General features: G+C 41.6%; 1 protein-coding gene across 1 annotated transcript in view; it reads right to left on the bottom strand.

Annotated features, from left to right (window-relative positions):
- Positions 1-19,268, bottom strand: part of LOC103178330 (ring finger protein 128) — a 32,111-nt gene extending 12,843 nt beyond the window's left edge. The window contains exons 1-2 of the mRNA XM_007893014.2: positions 18,679-19,268; positions 9,500-9,826 (exon numbers count right to left, since the gene is read on the bottom strand). Coding sequence (XP_007891205.1) covers positions 9,500-9,826; positions 18,679-19,090 — 739 coding nt within the window. The 5' untranslated portion in view covers positions 19,091-19,268. The remainder of the gene's footprint in view (positions 1-9,499; positions 9,827-18,678) is intronic.
- Between the last annotated feature and the right edge of the window lie 1,799 nt (positions 19,269-21,067).

Here is a 21,067-nt window from a genome sequence, read left to right as displayed (position 1 = left end):
CTTTAACTTGAGGAGATTTCGCATGTATTCCACCAAGGAGATCGGAAGATCCCAATGACAAATAGTCCTGGAATAATATTAAGCTAAAATACAATTAAACAGAAATAAATAGTAATTTATGACATGTTTGGCCATGGCATGTTTGGCCTGTGTTTACCTCAATAATTGAGGCCATCTTACATTGATGGCCTTGACCTATGGTATTTATAACATGTTTGCAGTATGAACACCGACTAGCACAGTCTTGTTGGCTGAACGGCGACCGTTTGCTTAATATTCAATTCATGTCTAGTTATAACACTTTGAAGTTAAACCAGATCTGAAGCAGAGATGAACAACAAGCATTTAGGCCTAAATTAAGCCAAAGCTCCCATTCCCAAATGCTGTCTCATATCTTGCACAGTGTATAGAGGATTGGGTTTGGCTATTATGGCCTTCAGTTCAACTCCTGTATTTGATGTCAATTAATGGCAAGAATCAAAAACTTGTCACAAAGGGAAAGGGCTCAGTGACAAGCTATCTGGAGTGGGGAGTTAGGCACATTAATAAACACATAAATAAATGCAGCCAGGATATTGACACCATGATGACTTAAGTATTAGTGACAAGTTACCAGGGTCGTGTTAATAGGAGTTTATTGCACTGAAAGCCATTGGCAACTTAAAATCATACTTAGCAACAATCAACACCTCCAGGAGAATCTGAATAGTGGGAAGCAAACAAGAAATCTGCAGGTATGCTCACATAGTCCGTGCATCACAATGGGTTGCACAGTTTTGGAAAAATAAAAGTTTATTCCTCCCCCTATCCCACATTTCTCTTTGGTGAAGGAGCACAATGGCCAATAACTATGGGCAAAGCTGCTACACTGCAATCATCAGTGGTTGCTTTATTGTTCAGTGTATGTGGTGATGTTCAAATGCACCTCATTATCACTTGAAAGAAAAACTCCATCACACCATAGGAAAACAACAACAACAAGATTACATTTGTGTAGCGCCTTTCATGTCGTGAGGACGTCCCAAAGCGGTAGACAGTGTACAGCATTTCAGACCCGAGCTGGGGTCATGGGGGTAGAAGGGAGGGGAGGGAAAGGGAGGTGGCCGATGGCATGGTCGAAAAGGAGGGTCCTTAGGCGGCACTTGAAGGAGGCTAAGGAGTGGGCGAGGCACAGTGACTGGGGGAATGGTAAAAAATAATCAAGAAAGGTACAACCTAAAATAAGGCCCCGTGCATTGCCAGGGCATTACAAAACTGCAAAAGAGCACAAAGACCAATCACTCTTGGTATCCAGTAGGAATATTATACCAATATAGAGGCCTGAAAGTAGCAAAAAGATCATCTAAGAACAGCGAAGTGTTGGTCTTGCAGAAACACTGAAATAAAAGAATGATAGGCCCTTAGAGTTTAAGCATACATACCTAAAGAGCTACTCATTTGACAACCAACCAACCTACAATCACACCCAGATACAATTGGTCCTACACTTGTGAGTAAAATTCTGTAAAAGGCCTTAATTTGCGCCTTATCACATCTTGATGATGTGATAGGACGCCATATAAATGCAAGGATTATCATTACATCAAGAATCTCAAGACTTTGGCATGGTTCACAACTGCGAGTTCGGGTTTTATATTTACTGCAGGCAGACAACATGGTGATACAATAATTTGTGGACCCGTCTTGCTCAGTGTTATCCCATTTGCAACTTTGGCACCAGCACATTGAAATGTCGAACCGGGGCTTATCTGGAGAATCTTCAACCTCGAACCAGTTAGAGCCAGATTCCATTAGAAAACACAAGGCCTCGGGTCAATAGATGTGGGAGGGTGTCCAACTACACAAACCGCAGAGGGTCAAAATGGATTGCTGAACCGGTCTGTTCGCATTATATACAATATACTAGACACATCATGTACAAAATATAATCTGGTGAAACGTGCTTAAACCAATGTGAGGGCGTACGAGCTAAAGCAGTCAGTGCAATCCACTTTCAAACTTTCCCTGGGGAATCTGACTGGATTCAAGGGGTTTTGTTTGACTGAAATCCAGTGTTGGGGTACAGTGCATGAGTGTCCAGCAATGATTTCACGGCGCTGTCTTGTTTATTACACTTGAAAAATGATTGTTCTGGTAGCCTGCGAACAGAACGCTCAATGTCTACGGTCGTACATGAAAAGTGGCTGCAGGATTGCTGCCAGCACCTGTGGAATGACACGCCCCAGAATGAATCAACATGTGGAAGCCGGCAACAAAAAAAGGTTGTTTTTTTCCCCTCTCGAGTCACTCACGCGTTCATCCCCGAACACAACAGTACAAATCACAGTGGCAGCCTCAAGGGGGAATTTCTCCAATCTTGGCTGTTCCCCAAGTCTTTGTTGTTTCCCAATGGTACATCATGTGAAGGAGCATAAAACTGATTAAAAAATAACGACAAACACGAGCGGAACCTGCAATTTTCACATGAGAACCTGCAATTTTGCAGAAAACCCTTGAAATCTAAACGTTTATTTCCTGAGAAGATTGAGAGCCACGGACATTACACTGCCCTATTATCCATCAAATGTCAGACGGCTCTTCTTACTTAGAAAAGATTCAGTTGGAAGGAGCGGATATCCCTTTGTACTGAAATGCCTGAATGCAGGCACGAAACCAAGAGATTTGAGTCAGCCAAGACCCACCTCAAACCACTGGACTCCCTTCTGAAGCCCACACATTCAGCTCAGGAACACAGAAATCACCTGAAGTTTTTGTTCCTTAAAATAGTACAGCCCTTCCCAGTGTGTACACCTTAGGGCAATCCATCACCCCTCTTCTTAGCGCAACTAGACTTGTTGATTCTAGTAGAGCGGAGTCAAGACTGTTCAAGAGACACCAACGCCACAGGGCAACACGAGACAATGAGAACAGAGCAGTGCAAAAGTGGTATGGACAAATAACTTAGGACAATTTGTGTTCCTGTTGAGAACACAGTAGGAATGTAAAACATTAATTGAAACAAACCAAAATTAAAGACAGCCTTCCACTCAAATCATCTGTGCCATCATTTCCCTCACCCACCTCCAAAGAGGAGTTCAAGCTGAAACGTGCAACAGAGAGACAACTAAAGTAGAACACAAGTACCGTTTAATAATGTACAGCATTGGTGCTGCTTAACAGCTCTCAGACCTCTACTTGAACACTGGGCGTGTTGAGAGATTAGGTATGTGGTGCTTTGTTAGCCAAATTCTAAAGACATGAACTCTATTGGGAATATGGGACTGCAAGCCCATCTAATTATATCACAAAATCCAGCTACCTCAACGAACAACTAATAATCCAGCATGAAATAATGGAAAGTCACAAACAATGCCTGTGAGGCTGGAGCTGTTGCATCGGTTTACTGTATTGTAAAACAATATTTAGAACATATTAAGTTACGACAGAACTATTTACCAACAATAGGCACCATGAGAATGCCTCACTGATCGACACTGACAGATGAATCTTTGACTTGGTGAACTCAGCCCACCGCACAATAGTTTGTTTCTACCAGGTCGATTACAAGTTAACAAGGATTCAAAACTGGACATATATGGGCAAATGCAATGGAATTCAAAACTGAAGAAAAAAGTGTTTAAACCACCCCAATTCAGTAAGTTAAACTGAAATCACAATGGCTAAACATTTTATTTATAATAAAATAAATCAAATATTATTTATAATAAAATTCACTTTACAGTATATTCTGTGAAGTGCTTTGAAATGTCTAGAAGACGTGAAAGGCGCTATATGAGATGCAAGGATTATAATTATTATCATGTGTTCGAGACATCTCAAAGCGCTTCACAGAATATACTGTAAAGTGAATTGACTGTATATTTTGTGGGCGAAATGTAGCAGTCAATTGCGCACAGCAGTGTCCCACAAAGAGTCATGGATTGAAGTGACCAATTTATTATTACTATTATTTTTTTGAAGGAATTGTTACCCCCAGAAAAGCGTTCCACCAATCGACTAGCAACCGGGTTCCTATTTACTGCTAGGTAAACTGAGGTGTGTGGAGTAAGGAAACTTGCCGAACATTTCGCTCTGCCGGGAATTGAACCCAGGTCTCTCGCTTGTGAGGCAAGTGCTCTAACCACTGAGCTACAGGACTTTTTTGAATCTCAAAATTGTAGCTCATCATTAGAATCCCATCAGTGCTAAAATAATAATAATAATCCTTGCATTTGATATCGCGCTTCACAGAACACACTGTAAAGTGAATTGACTGTATATTTGTGGGCGAACGCGGCAGCCAATTGCGCACAGCAATGTCCCACAAACAGTCGTGGATTGAAAATGACCAATTTATTATTGTTTTTGGTTTTGGAGGGATTATTATTAGGCGTGTGGAGTAAGAAAACTTGCCCAAGGTTTCGCCCTCTGCCTGGAATTGAACTCAGGTCTCTCACTTGCAAAGTGAGTGCTCTAACCACTGAGCTACAGGACTCCATAAACACTGGGAATCAAAACATTTCACTGTAACTGAGGAATTGGGATATTGTGTGGGAAGAATAAGATAGCAATAAAACACACCTCCATACACTTAAAAAGGTTTGCAATCTGAGTCACCTCATTTGGATCTTATAGCTCACTGTCAACATTTCCCCTGATACTGAGAGTTCAGACTTGAATGCAAACAAATCAATAATGTGAGATTGAAAAGGGAAGGTGGCTGAGACCTCTTATATGAACACAATTATCTAGGCGACACATTCAAAAATTCTATTGAGGTGGGAAGAGAGAGAAAGGGGCTAAAGTAGCATTACCCAATTGCTTTCACATTAACAGAATAAAATAAAACCAGATCTTTTAATGTTTACTGCTGCTATAGTCTTTCTTTTCTTCTTTCCTTCTCCAAATATGTCAGCCCGGCTCAGTTCAGCTGGTAGACTGTTGCCTCTGAGTCAGAAGATTGTGGATTCAAGCCAAAGTGGAAACACAAGGCTTACAGTAAGAACTCTCTTTTCTTTTTCCTGCCTGTATTTCTTGCCTAACCACAAGCCGGGCGTCGCTCCACTCCCCACTGATTAAAGAACTTGTCCGTTCACATTTTCTACAGTTCAACAAAAGTCGCTCACTCACCATGACTTCACATTATATTTATGATTTTCTAAATTTAGTCGCACCCACTTTTTCTACATAAATAACCCCTCAATCCCACGGATTCTCTTGTTCAGTGCTGTCATGTTTGTCAGCAAAGTCACGGTCAGCTGTGATGCTAGACAGCTAAAGCACAACTAAATCTTCTCTTCACCAAAATGCTCATTGTTGCACTAATAGCATACTTTACATTGCTCAATATTGAGATCCCACTTGTCCTTTATCTATAGATTGCTGAATGATTACCCTCTCTTTGGAATATCCTGTTCACCTGTGGAACCTGCCATCATTGGAAACTAAACACAACACAATATTTGATCTGATTAAGACTGTTAACTGGTAGAGTTCAACATTTCCCTCAACAAGGCATTCTCATCCTAACAGACCACACGTGCCTTGACAACGAACATCTTCTGCGCCACAGATTTAAGAGGTTTAAAAGAAGAGACCCCAAGGCCTGAAGTTTGACCCAGTCTCAGCCTGTGTGACCACTTTGTCTTAAAGTTTAAGATGCTACCTTCTTAAATTCAGTCAACGTAGAAGCTTGTTTTCATCGAAAACAAAGAAAGAACCAGCTTGTATATTATTTATGACGGAATTTAAGAGCACTCCACAATTCTACATGACCTTAAATTCTGAAGCACGCTTTTAGGGATCATGTGGGGGAAGTTCATGCTTACATCAAAGGTTGTTCGACTCTGGGAATTTGTACTTCTTACTGTTAACCCTCATCTCGAGGAACCCAAAAAGTTATACTAGGAATTTGGAGCAAAGAGGAAGAGTGCAGTGAAACCACTGCAGGCAAGAATAAAAAAAATTCCAGGAGGGGCATCATAGCCAGATGGCTCAATTAATAAGTTTAGTATGAGTACAGAATATAGCGGTATTGGGGCCTCGCTGTCTTTCTGTATTCAAGGATCAGAGAAGATATTCCCTGCTTAAATGAGCGGCCTTGTTGACTGTCTTACGCCTCGACTTCTTTCAATCACTCAGCAATAAACAAGGCGTTTGCAAAAGTTTAATATCAAAGGAAAGTACACAAATTCCCATTGATGCTGATTAGCAACAAGGATGAATGCACATTTGATTGTCTGTTCTGTGAACTATTTGCTAACACAGAAGAGGTTTTACACTTGGGGTTTTAGTTTTTTTTTAAGTCCAAGTATAAGCCAACAATTTGATTGCAGTGTATTTGGTTTAATAATTATTATTATTGTTATTATGTTTAAAAATACATATGTCAGAGATGTACATTATATCTATTGTATGTATAAATATATAAGTCTGCTGCCCACCCTTTTCCCACCTCTCTTGGAAATAGTGACTCAACACATTACGCCTCTTTTCTTCATCCCTCGGAGTCTAGCTCATCAACCAAGCTGATGTGTCATCAATACTGCTTGTTTCTCTGGCTCAGGAACTTATTACCAGGGCCACCACAAAATATTAAATCCATTTCGATATTCCATTGTCAGGCACCTACCCATATAACCAGCTCCAAAGAGACCCCACTCACCCTCCTTCCCTCCTCCTCAACAAGGTCCATTGATGGTACTCGCTCTCAGCTGTTTGAGTGGAACAGTCAGCGGCAGGTGAGAAATGTTCCTCGTCAACACTAGCAGGACCAAGTCCCAGAAACTATTATTATTTATACATAATCCTCTGGCCTTATTGCTACAGAGCACAACCACTGTGATCAAAGCTTCGAAACGTTTTCCCCGGAGGTGAATTGTAACCCCGACAACATATTCAATAATTAAACACTAGGGTCTAACAGGCGATAATTTCCAGTGGGACTTCTTAATAAGAAAACTAATGGAGACACTCCCCGATCACCAAAATTACATCTTGCACCTCCCACCGTCCCACAGGACTTCTGCTCCAAAGGCAGCTTGTGTCAGACTGAAGTTCCCGTGTGTTGGCAATGATGTACTTATTGAGGAATCCCATTCCATTAGACCTCACTGTAGGGAATCCATTACCAAAACTCATTGCTCTGCCATGTGAAAAATCACTCGTAATTTCAAATAATATAAATTCTGATAATGAACCAGAAACACTTTAGTCTGAACTGAATGTTCAGCGGCATTATTCTACATAATTGAACACACACACACACACACACAGAGTGGACAAAAGTCTGAGCTGGATGAACACTGGGTGTCTGCAGAGCAGCGAGGGGCACAAAAAAGACTGGTAGAACTCCAGTAATTGGCATTGGACATTTAGGCACCCAACACTGGGAGCTCAATTCCAGTTAAACTCTAGTTGCCTTCGATAATCTGACTGTGCAAGAAATAGGAACCAAACAGCAGCATATTGAATAGAACTGTCTAGCTAATGTAAGTCACTCATCATCTTGCTTATCTAGGCCATCTCATTACTAAAGGTTGGAAATCACTGGAAAATAAACCTCAAACCTTGTGTGTGTGTGGGGGGAAGAGAAAAATAAAACAACACAAGATTTCGGTATTCTACAGCAGTCTTCATGGCTCTTGGGCTGATAGACAACAACAACAACAACATTACATTTACAGAGCACCTTTCGCATCGGGAGGACATCCCAAGGTGCTGGACAGTTAGGGGTCAGGACCCGAGCATGGGGGTGGGGTGGGGTAGGGGTGAGGGAAGGCAGAGAGGTGAGAGGGTGACTGGAGGCACGATCGAAGAGGAGGGTCTTGAGACCGGCCTTGAAGGAGGCAAGGGAGGAAGCGAGGCGAAGGAACCGTGGCATGGAGTTCCAGAGTGTGGGGGCAGAGAGGCTGAAAGCCCGGCCACCGATGGCAGGGTGGGTCGGGCGGGAGACATGGAGCAGGCCGGAGCCCGCTGAACGCAGGAGCGGGCAGGTTGGTAGGGAGTCAGCCCGTCAGAGAGGTAGGAGGGGGCAAGGCCATGGATGGCCTTGAAAGTGAGGACGAGTGGGTGGGTGAGAGTCTCGGCAGCCCGAGGGGTGAGGCAGTGGCGGAGTCTGGCAATGTTTCGGAGGATACAGACAATCAATAGGGGAAGTTGAAGAAAAGTCGCAAAAGATTGTCTAGTCTAAGTGATTAGCTCGACTCCTGAACAAAAGCAGCAACGACACAAGCAAAAAGAGAGCCTGTAAAAGCTGTCTGCTTCATACAAATGTTTTGAACCAAGAAGACAAGACAGATACCTTTAAACAGCGTGCATGTACCAAAGGGAAAAGTCAAGGTCTCACTTAATACGGGAAGTGAAAAATGATTTTGGAAACAAAATAAATATAAAGCATGTTTCGAACAGGCATGTGTGTGTTAATAATAATAATCCTTGCATTTGGTATAGCACGCTTCACAGAATACACTTTAAAGTATATTATTTATTATTTATTAGACTAATTTATTATTTATTTAATAGTGCTGGTTGCCAAAACCAACAATGCGTTAGTTAGTTGCCAAACATTGTTGGCAATACAAAAAGCTAACTTTAATTGCCAAAACTTGTTTTGAAAACAAAATAAATAAAAAACATGTTTTGAACAGGCATGTGTGTGATAATAATAATAATAATATTCATTGCATTTGATACAGTGACTTTTCGTGTCTTCGAGACATCTGAAAACACTTCACAGAATATACTGTAAATTGAAATGACTGCATATTTTGTGGGCGAAATGCGGCAGTCAATTTGCTCACAATAGTGTCCCACAAACAGTCGTGGATTGAGTGACCACCATTTTTTTTTGGAAGAGATTATTACCCCCGGAAAAGCGATCTGCCAATCGACTAACAACCGGGTTCCTACTTACTGCTAGATAAACAAATAAGGAGTAAGGAAACTTGCCCAGGGTTTCGCCCTGCCGGGTGTCGAACCCAGGTCTCTCGCTTGCGAGACGAGTGCTCTAACCACTGAGCTACAGGACTCTCAATAATAATCCTTGCATTTGATATTACGCGCTTCACAGAATGTACTGTAAAGTATATTATCTTGTATATTACACTAATATCATTCGCTTAATTAAAGTGCATGATTGATTACAAATGGATTATTTGTTTTTTTCTGTTAAAACAAAATGGGTTGCGTTAACGTGACCCTATGAATGTGCGTTAAAGACAAAAAATAATATTAATAGTAATAATAGGTGCAGCTCGCAAATCACAAACAGATACTCCTTATCTCTTCGTTGTACAGTACAGCGTGAGAGGAAACTACCTGAACCTTCGCCAACGCTAACAAATCGGTCACTTCGACCCGCGACGGGTTTGTGGGTCGCCGCCACATTTCTCCGCGGGATAAAAAAAACACGCAGTCGCTTAGGCTTCCCGCGGAAGAAGCGATAAGGCGCTGTATCAAATGCAAGGATTATTTTTATTATTATTATTATCCTACAGTACAGGGTGTGGGGGAAACTCACCGGGGTGAGACATCTGGACTACCTCGTTGTTGGGAGTGGGGTAGTTGAAGATGACCACAGCCTTGGCTCCCTGGAAAGCTGCGTTCTGGATCTTCTCGGTGAAAGTGCAGCCGTTGCCTCTCTCCATCAGGGCGATCCAGTCCTGATGGTCCGGGGGCTTGTGGTACTGCTCGTCCGTGTCGCAGCCCCAGGGTCGGGTGGACACCGGATACCCCACCAGCCCTCTGACACTCTCCAGCGGCGAGTTCTGACCGTACACCCCGCACTCGCTCCTCTCCCAGCCCGTCTGGTTGCTGCCCGGCTCGGTGAAGCTCACGTTGATGTAGGCTGTCCAGAAGCACCGCGCGGTCAAGCAATGCAGAGACAACACCTGCATCACAGTCAATAACAACAGCCTCTGCTGGGAGAGGGCAGGTCCCCATAAACTCTGCATTCTCTCCTCTCCTCTTTTGTGGTCAGCCAGAAAGCAATAAACCTTTTTTTAATATATATATATATATGTGTATAAATAATCTATCAATCTATATATATATATATATATGAAAAAAAGACTTGTCAAGCACCAAAGTAACAGTGGTTCCAAATGACTTCCACTCCACCACTGTTGTGTTCTTTCTCTTGTGTGGTTTCCTCTGTCTCTCTCTCTCTCTCTCTCTTCTCCTCTTCCTCTTCAACCAACAAAAAATAACACACACACACACACACACACACACCAAAAAAAAAGTTGAAGGTCTTTTTCTTTGTATGTTGCTCTGAACCTGAGCAGGTGTGATCTGAGTTTGACCCAACCTCTTCCCTCCCTCCCTCCTCCTCTCCTCTCCTCCTTCTTCTTCTTCTCCTCCTCCTGCTGCTGCTGCTGCCTTTCTAACACGTCTAGGATTATGTTAACCAAACACCCTCCTCCCCCTCTTTCTCTCTCTCTGTGTGTTCTCCAGTGAGCTGTTTAAAAGGGCAATGTCAATGTAACCTCCTGCTTTGCTTAGCTCTTTCCAAACCAGTCTGTTAAATTGTCTTTTTTTTTAAAAAAAACACAGGTCACAACTTGCTCTCTGGTTAAAAGAGAGGAAACTCAAACAGGAATTGTTTTTTTCTCTCTCTCTCTCTCTCTCTCCCCCCCTTGGTTTTCTCATGGCAATTTCACAGGGTGGAATTTCCCAACTCTCTATTGCTGTAGGTCAGCAAATATTACAAAACACTGCTTTTGCAAAACTTTGCTCTCTCGAATACATACTCTTTGGTGGCTACTATTATTATCTTCCTGACATCTCTCTTTGTTTCAAGTACATTTGGATTTTTTTTTAAAAAAAGAAGGCACTTTTAAATGGCAATGTGTTTCCCTCTTCTGACTCGGATGGACTTTATTTCATTCTTCAAGTAGAATTTTTTTTATCAAAAAAATTGGGTGTGGGACACAATATCTTTACAATCTTGGAAAATGTTTGCTCTTCACCTGGTGCCCTTTTGTTCTTTATTCCGAGAGTTCAAAGTTTCATTTTGGTCTCTCTGATAATTGCCTTATCATCAATTTACATATATATTAAATCCTTGATTTTCCTCTTCTTTTATATGAATATGTTTCATGCGCTTTGTTACTTTGGGGAGGGGGTGGTGGGATGGGTGGGGGGGGACGCGTAACTTTGCTTTCTTTGGAATAATCTGTGTCTCCTGTGCTTTCTCCGTTAATAAATCTCACATTGGTTTGGATATTCTTAAGTATAGTGATCAGCATTTTGACTAATAAGAGTTTATCAATTCTCCTCTGTCATAGTGCAACTGCACAAGTATATATTAAATCACAGGGTGTTTTCCCTCTCGCTGAGCAACATGGGCAAGTTCAATCTCCATTAACATGAAACTCAGTCTCTGGCTGTGGTGATAAGAGGAGAGAGAGACAGGCAGACAGAAGTGAATACCCACGTAAAGGACAGATGTCTAGCTGGAGTGTTAGCGCCTGAACTAACTCTTGATTTTAAATAGTAAGCCTTAATGACAAAGATCACTTATTGATCTTCTGATTTTCTGCATCTGTAACCTTTAGCCGCTCTGTAATCATTTGCTTGTCTCCTAACTCTTTATTTTAAATTGCCTTTGGCTTCTATTTTGCCTCATTTTTTAGATCCTCTGTAAGATCTCTTTCGTTCCAGGTACAATGTACTGTAAAGGATTTTAATTTTCCTAAAACACCAAATTAATTCAGTAATAATAACTTCCTGAGAAAAGAGACGACAAATCTAGTTATTATGTTGCTGTCTGGCCTACAAACCCAACTCATTTACCAACATGTTCGGTTTCAATTTCTGGCTGGGTGAAACCTAAGGCAAGTTTCTTTACTCTGCATGCCTGATAATAATCCCTCAAGAAAAAAAGAATAATTTAGGCACTCAGTCAACGGCTGTTTGTGGGACACTGTTGTGCGCAATTGGCTGCTGTGTTTCACCCACACAATATACAGTCAAGTCACTTTACAGTATGTTCTGTGAAGCGCTTTGGACGTCTAGAAGATGTGAAAAGCGCTATATCAAATGCAAGGATTATTATTATTATTACCTAGGATAAAGTAGGAAGCCAGTTGTTAGTCGATTGGTAGATTGCTTTCCGGGGTAATAATCCCTCCAAAAAATACACAGTCAATCAACTTTCCATTATATTTTGGGAAGCGCTTTGAGACGACTCAATGATGTAATGAGGTGGTATATCAAATGCAAGTATTATTAGTATTATTATTAAGTATATGAGGATCACTGTGGATCTCCACCAAATGTTTTTGATATCTATCTCTACTGGTAATCTGACAAGAGACAAAAGATAGGTAGCGAGAGATAAAATAGTAAATAGTAAAAAAAAGAGCATATAGTAAAATTAGTTGGTAGCTACAAATTAATCTAACCTCTTGTTCTTCAAAATAGAATAAAAATAGCTGTGTGTTTATAATGAAATTATATGTGCAAGCCAGGGAAATTGCCTGACTGCAATCGTTCCCCCACCTCCCTCCCGACCCAAACAAACCTAAATTCCTGAGCGTGTTGTGAGCGGGGAGTCTGTTTTGACAAGATACATCAGTTTGCTGCCACCAGCAAATTCCCGAGCAGTATAGTAATGTGGGAAGGTCACGGGACAGTCTCATCAAACAGTTTACATAGTTCACCTAAACATTGAGCAGTGTAATTATTTTGGATTTCAAAGAGGATTTCATTGGTTTCCAATAACCAAAACAAATGGTTCACACATTTGCGCAGATGATAACAGATCACGTCAATTCTGCTTTCCATCAAACATTTTGAAAGCGCTCTGGGACGTTACCCTGTGTGTGAGGAGTGCTATATAAATGCAAGTTGTTGTAAGAGAATAGATAGCACTTTATGATTTTGTGCTACCTATAAGAGCCAGATGCCTCTGAATCATATACAGTACTACTGCACCACCTATGATCACGTGGGGGTAAATTGCAGTAGCTGCAGAAAGATCTGTAACTCATGAATTTCATTTATTTTGCCTGCAGTGGTCCTTGACTTATTTTAAGATATGTCTTTATGCTCCCAGATTTCAATGTAAGATTCCTATAAAACACATGGCATTAATATTCGACCATAACATAAGTGGATTTCCAATGCAGCTATCTGGAAAGCTATAAGAGCTCAATTTAGGTGAATTACAAATAATGTTCAATTTGTTAGAATTGTTACACATGTTGGTAGGGAGTCGGTTGAGGGCTTGCTCAAACCCATCACCCTTTCTTTTCGACCGCGCCTTTGGTCACCTTCGCACCCCCCTCCCTCTGGCTCGGTCCTGGGATCCGAAACTGTAAAGCGCTCTGAGACGCTGTCCGGCGTAGAGGGCGCTATATAAATCCAAGTTGTTGTTGTTGTTGCTCGTTTGCAAAGAAATCAGCATTTCCAAGGCCCTGCAATTCAGAGTTTATTGCAATGTTTGAGAGTTCTCAATTTCCTTTGGTCAGCTGGGTATCCAACACACGCAGAAACCCATCACCCATACTTAAGAGTTCTCAAAGATAATGGGAAAACAATTGAGGTTGCAGCTGTCGACTACACTGAACACAATTAACAGGCTGTTATCCAAAACATTACATTTAACACCTCATTCCCTGGCATCACTCTTTTGTAGCCGTAACCTTAAGTCTTATGCACTAGTATTCACCTTGTAACATTTACAATCTTTCCAGGCTATAACCCTGTTAACTTTAGTACAGTATTGGCCATGCTAATCTTTCTCTTTTGCTATCTCCTGTGGAAAAATATTCCATTTCAAAAGGACCTTGAATAGGATAAATAAACTCAGATGCTGGCAATTCCCTTAGGCAAGTAGTAAAAGTGAAGACCTATAGTACAGTGCAAATATAATCATGCCTGGTTATTCTAGTTCTGTCAATTGTATGCTTTTTTCCTTCGCTCCCTGGAGCTATCCTCCAGCAAAATGGGGAAGAGGTTGAAAGACTCTTTCAGCTGGCTGGTGATTGCCATTGTTACTGATTCAAAATACCCAGAAAAGAACATATAATGATGGACTTCACCTTCTTTCTAAGGACTATCGCAACAGACATAAACTTAACGTGGTCAATATCCATGATTGACATTTGCCCAATATCCTCAGGCTGAATTCCAACTACAGGTTCTAAAATGTATTTCGCCCTGAAATTCTGGAACTCTCTCCCTCAATCTCTCCACCTTGCGCCCTCCCCTATCCCTCCTAAAGACCTTCCCCTTTGATCGTGCTTACGGTCGCCTCTCCCCTTGGCTCGTTGTCAGATTCCGCCACTGTGAACCACTCCGGGATGCTATCCCATGTGAAGGGCGCTATATAAATGCAAGTTGTTGTATTATTTGAGAACTGGTAGCTCGTCCATTATCATAGACGGATAAATGATCTCCACGGCAGTGTTAGGTTTGTGAAGGCACAAATGCAATGGTCTCTGACCATCTCAGCTTGGATGAAAATTATACAAAGCTAAATCCTTCTATGCCTTTCGTTTCTCTATGATGACCTGGCACAAGCATGAAACACCCTCTTTGTGTGTATTTCAATTCTTTGTCTTATCGTGTCCGTCTCTCAGCTGTTCCTGCCTTTGAAAAGGAATGTGGTTTGCTTGCAGAGCGAGATCCGTTGGTGAGGAGGTGTGTAGACGGTATGGTTTATGAATGGCATGACATTGTTAACAGAACAAACACTCATTGCTTGTGTTTTGGTTTCCTTCCCAATTACATGAGTCTATTAATTTTGTGAAAATAATCCTCATTTTTGATAATACTCCCCATCATGTCATGACATCTCAAAGCACTCCACTGAGTTTTCCTGCAATGTGTAATGACTGCACATTTTTAGGTAAGTGCAGCAGCCTATTATTATACCTCAATGACTCACAAACACATGTGAACAAATGGCTAATTTATCTGCGGGATGACCAGAACACTGGGGGAAATCCTCTTCACCTTTTTGAAAAGTGCCATGGGATCTTTAGTGCCTGCATGAACAGACATATGGGACCTCAGCCGAAGTTCAGCAGCTTTGGTAATGCATAGACAGATAATGCAGTCCCCGCTATCACCCACCGGGCCTGCATTGAAATGTCAGCCTGGACTATAAGTTCAAAAAAGTCCCGAATGGAGCTGGAACCCACAACCTTCTGACTTACAGGCGTGAGTGCAACCCACTCAGCCAGGCTGATACCTCGAATTTAAATTACAGAGTGAGGCACATTCAAGAAAGAGGAAGACCAAAGTAAAGTGTTCTATTCTTTTGAAAAAAGATAAACAAGTTCCAGTTAATCATCCTTTGAGCACAAGGCTATTTTAAACCCTTCACTTGCTTGAAAAGCCATTTTTCAATAATCTTTAGCTTGTAACGGACACGGTGTGACATTTAGAAAGGATATTTTTTAAAAGATTAGGGGCCATAAATTTAGTGATATGCCCACGATGTTAAGCTCTGCTTTAATGCCATTGTACTGTGTGGTGGGAGAAAGGGCTTGGTGCAAGTGAAATGCACAAAATAACTCAGGCAGCAATGCTCAATGGAGCTCCAAGATTTGGAAGCAACCAAAACATTCACATTTGTGCAGGCCATTTAACACAGCTAATCACACACTGAGTCAAATTATCAGTGCAAGGCTACTGACCCAAGGAAGGTCAGGCTCACACTTGTACACAGATAAATCCGTTTCAATAGCTTTGTGGGGCACAGTGTTGGATTCAGCTGTTACACTGGAATTGGCACAGTCGTGTTCGGCATCGAGCCAGCTACGTGTATGGGTTTTGCTGGAGGCAGAGTGGCTGAATTTGAGTGCAAAACCCCAACGCAGACAAACAGTAAAGTTGTAAAGCACGAGAAATTAATTAATGCTGTTCGTAATACCAGCTCTCCCTTAACTGTGGCCTGCAGTGATCAAAAAACAAATTAAAAAAAAGCTACATTGTGAAATTTGATAATTCTGTAATATATATTGAGTTCAACACCTTCAGTAATAGCCAAAGTTTTCACTGGCTCAATAGATAGGATATACATTAGTAAATTAATAAAAATAATATGACCTTATACTTGACTTCACTGCTGCATGTTAGTGCTACAATGTGTGGAAACAACAAGATTACAATTGTATAGCGCCTTTCACGTCGGGAGGACATCCCAAGGTGCTGGACAGTGTACAGCATTTCTCCCCCCGGGGTCAGGGGGGAGAAGGGAGGGGAGGGGAAGGGGGGTGACAAATGGCATGGTCGAACAGGAGGGTTTTGAGGCGGGACTTGAAGGAGGCTAAGGAGGGGGCGAGGCAGAGTGATTGGGGGATGGAGTTCCAGAGGTTGGGGGCAGAGTGGCTGAAGGATCTCCCGCCAATGGTGGGGTGGGTGGGTCGGGGGATGTGGAGCAGCCAGAGCCGGCTGAGCGGAGGGAGTGGGCGGGTTGGTAGGGGGTTAGGAGGTCACAGAGGTAGGGTGGGGCGAGACCTTTGAGGGCTTTGTTGGTGAGGACCAGGATTTTGAACTGGATCCTCTGAAGGACAGGGAGCCAATGGAGTCGGGCGAGAATGGGGGAGATGGGGTCACAGAGTTTGGTGAAGGAGAGGACACGAGCTGCAGAGTTCTGGATTATCTGCAGCCTGTGGAGGGAGGAGTTGGGAAGGCCGACAAGTAGGGTGTTTGCATAGTCGAGCCTGGAGGTGATGAAGGCATGAACACGAGTTTCAGCGGCCTGAGGGGTGAGGTAGTGGTGGAGTCGGGTGATTTTATGGAGGTGAGGGAAGGCAGAGCGGGTCATGGCTTGGATGTGGGGAAGAAAAGACAGGTGAGGGTCGAACAAGACATCTAGATTCCTGACTGGCTTGGTGAGTTGAAGTGGAAACAGGTGATTGTTCTGCATACAGAATGCTTCCTGGAGCTCTGTCCATTTTATACTCCCACTGTATTTTGGGAATGAAGGTGAAGGTGTGGAATTTTATTTCATTTTCAGTAATTTTCTTTTCTTTTCTCACTGCCTGGCACAGTGGTAGCACTCTCGCCTCTGAATCAGAAGGTTGTGGGTTCAAGCCCTATGTCGGGACTTGGAATTACATAGTCTAAGCTGACACTCCAATGCAGTGCTAGGGGTGTGTTGCATTGTCAGAGGTGACGTCCTATGGATGAGGTGTTAAAACTGAAGTCCCGTCTGCCTGTTCAAGTAGGCATTAAAAATCCCATGGCACTATTTGAAAAGGGAAGGGAACTTTCTCTCTCCTGGTGTCCCGGCTAACTTAACCGGCAAATAGATTGGTCATTCATTTCATGGTTGTTTGTGAGATGTTGCTGCCTGCAAAATGACTGCCGTGTTTCACCCACACAAAAAAAGACACAGTCTAAAACACTTTACAGTATATCTTGTGAAGCACTTTGAAAAGTGTTAGTGTTGTGATAAGATGCTATATCAATTACAAGTATTATTATTATTAAAATGGCAACTCGAGCTGGGCTACAGTTTTACCTGACTAATTCATCCATTCTTCAGTGTGAATGCAGACAGTTTTACAGAGAGCCTCACAACCAAGATCAATTGTATCTTGTATCCAACCTTATATTTATTTATATTTGTATCCTCTGGTATCCAACCCTCAACTCGGGATCAAACTCTTGATTGTCCAGCATCTTGGAAAATCCTTCCAATGTGAAAGGCACTTTATAAATGCAATTTGTCGTTGTTGCTTTATCTTCACCTGACAAATACACTCACTCTCCCTTTGGATGGATAGTAATTAGCAATGAGAAACGTGGTGAATTTTTCCCCCGAGTCCTAACCCGGAGATAACTGAAATAAATTGCAACCTCTCACCTCATACACACACACTCACAATCCACAATGCACAAGTATAAACACCACTGCAGCTGTCCTGGTGAAGTAAGGTTACTCAGCTCAGAGAGAATTGTAACCTAAGACTCTCCTAAATCATTACATTTCACTTTCCCACCGTGCAATGACTTTAGAGATTAGCCATCAGAGTGCCAGAGAGTATATGAATTCCTTAAGCCTTCAAAAAAACACATTATTATACTAAATCTTTGTGTAGATTTCAAGGATATTGTAGACAATCCAAAAACTTCTCCAAAGTTTATTGTGTGCGATATCTTCATGGCTACGATGACAGTGATACATATTTTACTGGAAAGAATTATTCATCATAAAATTATTTTAATTCACAATTTTGAATCAAATGCTTGCATCTGTGAATTTCTGACACTATCTAGGCCCATTGCAAGGAAACTCTACGAAAAAACTAATGGGAAGAGAATCCAGAATTTGATAAATAGTTGAATTCAGTTTTTAAAAGACTCTAACAGAGAACTGACTTTAAAATTAAAGCTACATTGAAGAATTTGTCAAACACAGTCAATCTCGATCCAGGTAGAATTTTGTCCTATAAGTGCATCCTGCAGGAAAATACAGAACAAAAGCTGAATACAACCTCCATATGAAATCTATTTATATGGAAATCATGGACTAATTTAATCTTGGGGTTCAGGTGATGATAACCTATCAAGGTTAAGATATCATGTAAAACTCATATTAATGTGTGTTATTGCATTGGAATTACTCCCAGCTATTTTCAAACATAATGTCAGCTGGAGTTGATCTGTTATTGGCAGGGTGCATAGTATCAAACATTAAATATTCAGAAGGCAACTTTATTTAAGAGTTATTCTTACCTGGATGCTGAAATGGTTCAAGCTTGTCGCCTGTTCCTGCATTGTTAAAGATCACCACAGCAGCAGCTCCTCTTCGCCTCGCAATATTAATCTTGTATGAGAAATTGCAATTTCCCCTTTCTATCAGAGCAATCCAAGGCGACCCCATTGAATTGAAACTGACTTCAGGTTCACAAGCGAAAGCATCCTTTGATTTTGGGATCCCAACAATTCCGCTGGCCTCTCGCAGCGGAGATTCTTCACCGTAGAATCCTTCTTCGTATTGCATCATTGTTTTGTTGCTTTCTGGTGAGGTATTGGTCGTCACATTGATGTTAGCTATTGTCAGAAAATTCCTCCTGGCTGCTGTATGTACCACAAGAGCAGTGAGGAACAGCCATGCCGAGCCTTGAATGCAACTCGAAAGCTTCATAGTTATATTCTTCTAGATCAGAGCACGATTGACTTTCAAAACCAGACTTCAGTTCTTCTATCGAAGATATTTTTAGTGTTGAAAGCACGCACCGACACAAAATGGAAGAGTTCAGCGGTGGTCAGACACTACCTAGGAAATAACTTGTGTGCTGAGTTTTGCCAGCCTGAAGGGTTATTGAGATTTTCCATCTATATGCATTGAGCAAACAGATACATTTGTTTAGTACAGTCCTCCCATTTCTTCTTATCTCTGCACTTTGATCCTGGTTGAAAGGACCAACCAGGATCTACCAGCATCCAGATTAATCTATAATGAGTTTGTTTAAAAATATATATATAGATAATATCTATATATATATTCTTGTTGGGGTACAGTTCGGTTCAGTTCAGTTTCAGTCCAATATAAATTGGTGGATGACAATGATGGTTTGTCAGTCTTGTTATCATTGGTAGATTTGTTCTCTGAGCGCACCTACAGATGATTTCAAAAGCAGGCCTACATCTTATTGATGTATCCCCATGAGATGTGAAGAATTCATGCACTGCTGTAACTGGGCAGCATTCAGTGTAATCTAAAACTGCTCCCTTCTGGGCATCCCATTTCCCAGACGCATTTGGCAATATTTTGTTTTGGGAGCTTCAAAGGAAGATTAAGTGGCATTGCATTTCAATAATAGACCACAATCGCAATTTGCTGCAAAAATTGCAATGTGTTATACAGTTACTTTTATCCTTGGGAAAATTGAATTGTTGGGACACTCATAATAATAATAATAATAATAATACTTGCATTTGATATAGCGCTTTCATGGGGAACCTCAGCAATCAAAATAAAAATGAACATGAATTCTGAAGTGTTTTTTTGCTCCTGTTTCTCAACCATTGAACCTTGCTGGGTTGAAATTCAACAGGTATCAGCCACTCTCCCTTGCCCAAGTGACCTTGTGTGAGCCCTAGACAATGGGAGACATCAGCTAAGTCTGATCCTATTTTTATGAAACACTCCCACACAAGCAATTGCTAAGTCAGAGTTCACTGGGTAAGGAGTGGAAGCAGGTTGGATAGATGGTCAGACAGACAGACAAACAAACAGACAGACAGATAGAAGCTGGAACCTGGCTGATTCTCTTCTCAAGCTCGTAATGATTTATTTGCCGCATGCAGAGCCGTCCAAGGTTCGCTGCCTCTTCACAGTGTAACCTTCACATCGGGAACCTTGTACCAAGTACTGGAACTATATCCTGTTTGCAGAAAGAGTTCCCTGCCAAGAATGCAGAGACTTTGCATGAGAAACATTGAGGTTTGGGGTTGGGTCAAGAAAAAAAATCATAAGAAGGTACATATCTGCTAGAAAAAAGGTGCTTCAGTTGGTAGCCTCTATCCTCTGAGTCGCAAGGTTGTGGATTTGGGCCCTAAATTGGAACTTGAGCTCGTAGTCTGGAATGACACACCAGTGCAGTACTGGGGGAGCACCAATAAGGCGCTAAATCACATGTAAGGATTATTATTTATATTCTTTATACTTTAAAAAATTGCAAAAGTTTATGCCTCAATTACAGTACACGTTGTGTGATGTCTGCGTATAGCAATGAAAATGTGCACAATTTAGATAATAATAATCCTTGCATTTGATATAGCGCTTTTCACGTCTTCTAGACGTCCCAAAGCGCTTCACAGAATATACTGTAAAGTGAATTGACTGTATATTTGTGGGCGAACGCGGCAGCCAATTGCGCACAGCAGTGTCCCACAAACAGTCATGGATTGAAAATGACCAATTTATTATTGTTTTGTTTTTGGAGGGATTATTATTAGGCTCTGTGTGGCGTAAGGAAACTTGCCCAAGGTTTCGTCCTGTCTGGAATTGAACTCAGGTCTCTCACTTGCAAAGCGAGTGCTCTAACAACTGAGCTACAGGACTCCACAATGAGGAGGCAAATAGATATCATAACTTGATATCAAAGAGGGGGCAAAA

Source organism: Callorhinchus milii, unplaced genomic scaffold (assembly GCF_018977255.1).
Source record: "Callorhinchus milii isolate IMCB2004 unplaced genomic scaffold, IMCB_Cmil_1.0 Scaffold15, whole genome shotgun sequence".
In the NCBI taxonomy this organism is placed as follows: Eukaryota; Metazoa; Chordata; class Chondrichthyes; order Chimaeriformes; family Callorhinchidae; genus Callorhinchus; species Callorhinchus milii.
The sequence above is the reverse complement of the archived record's forward strand: the minus strand, read 5'-3'. Positions and strand labels throughout refer to the sequence as shown.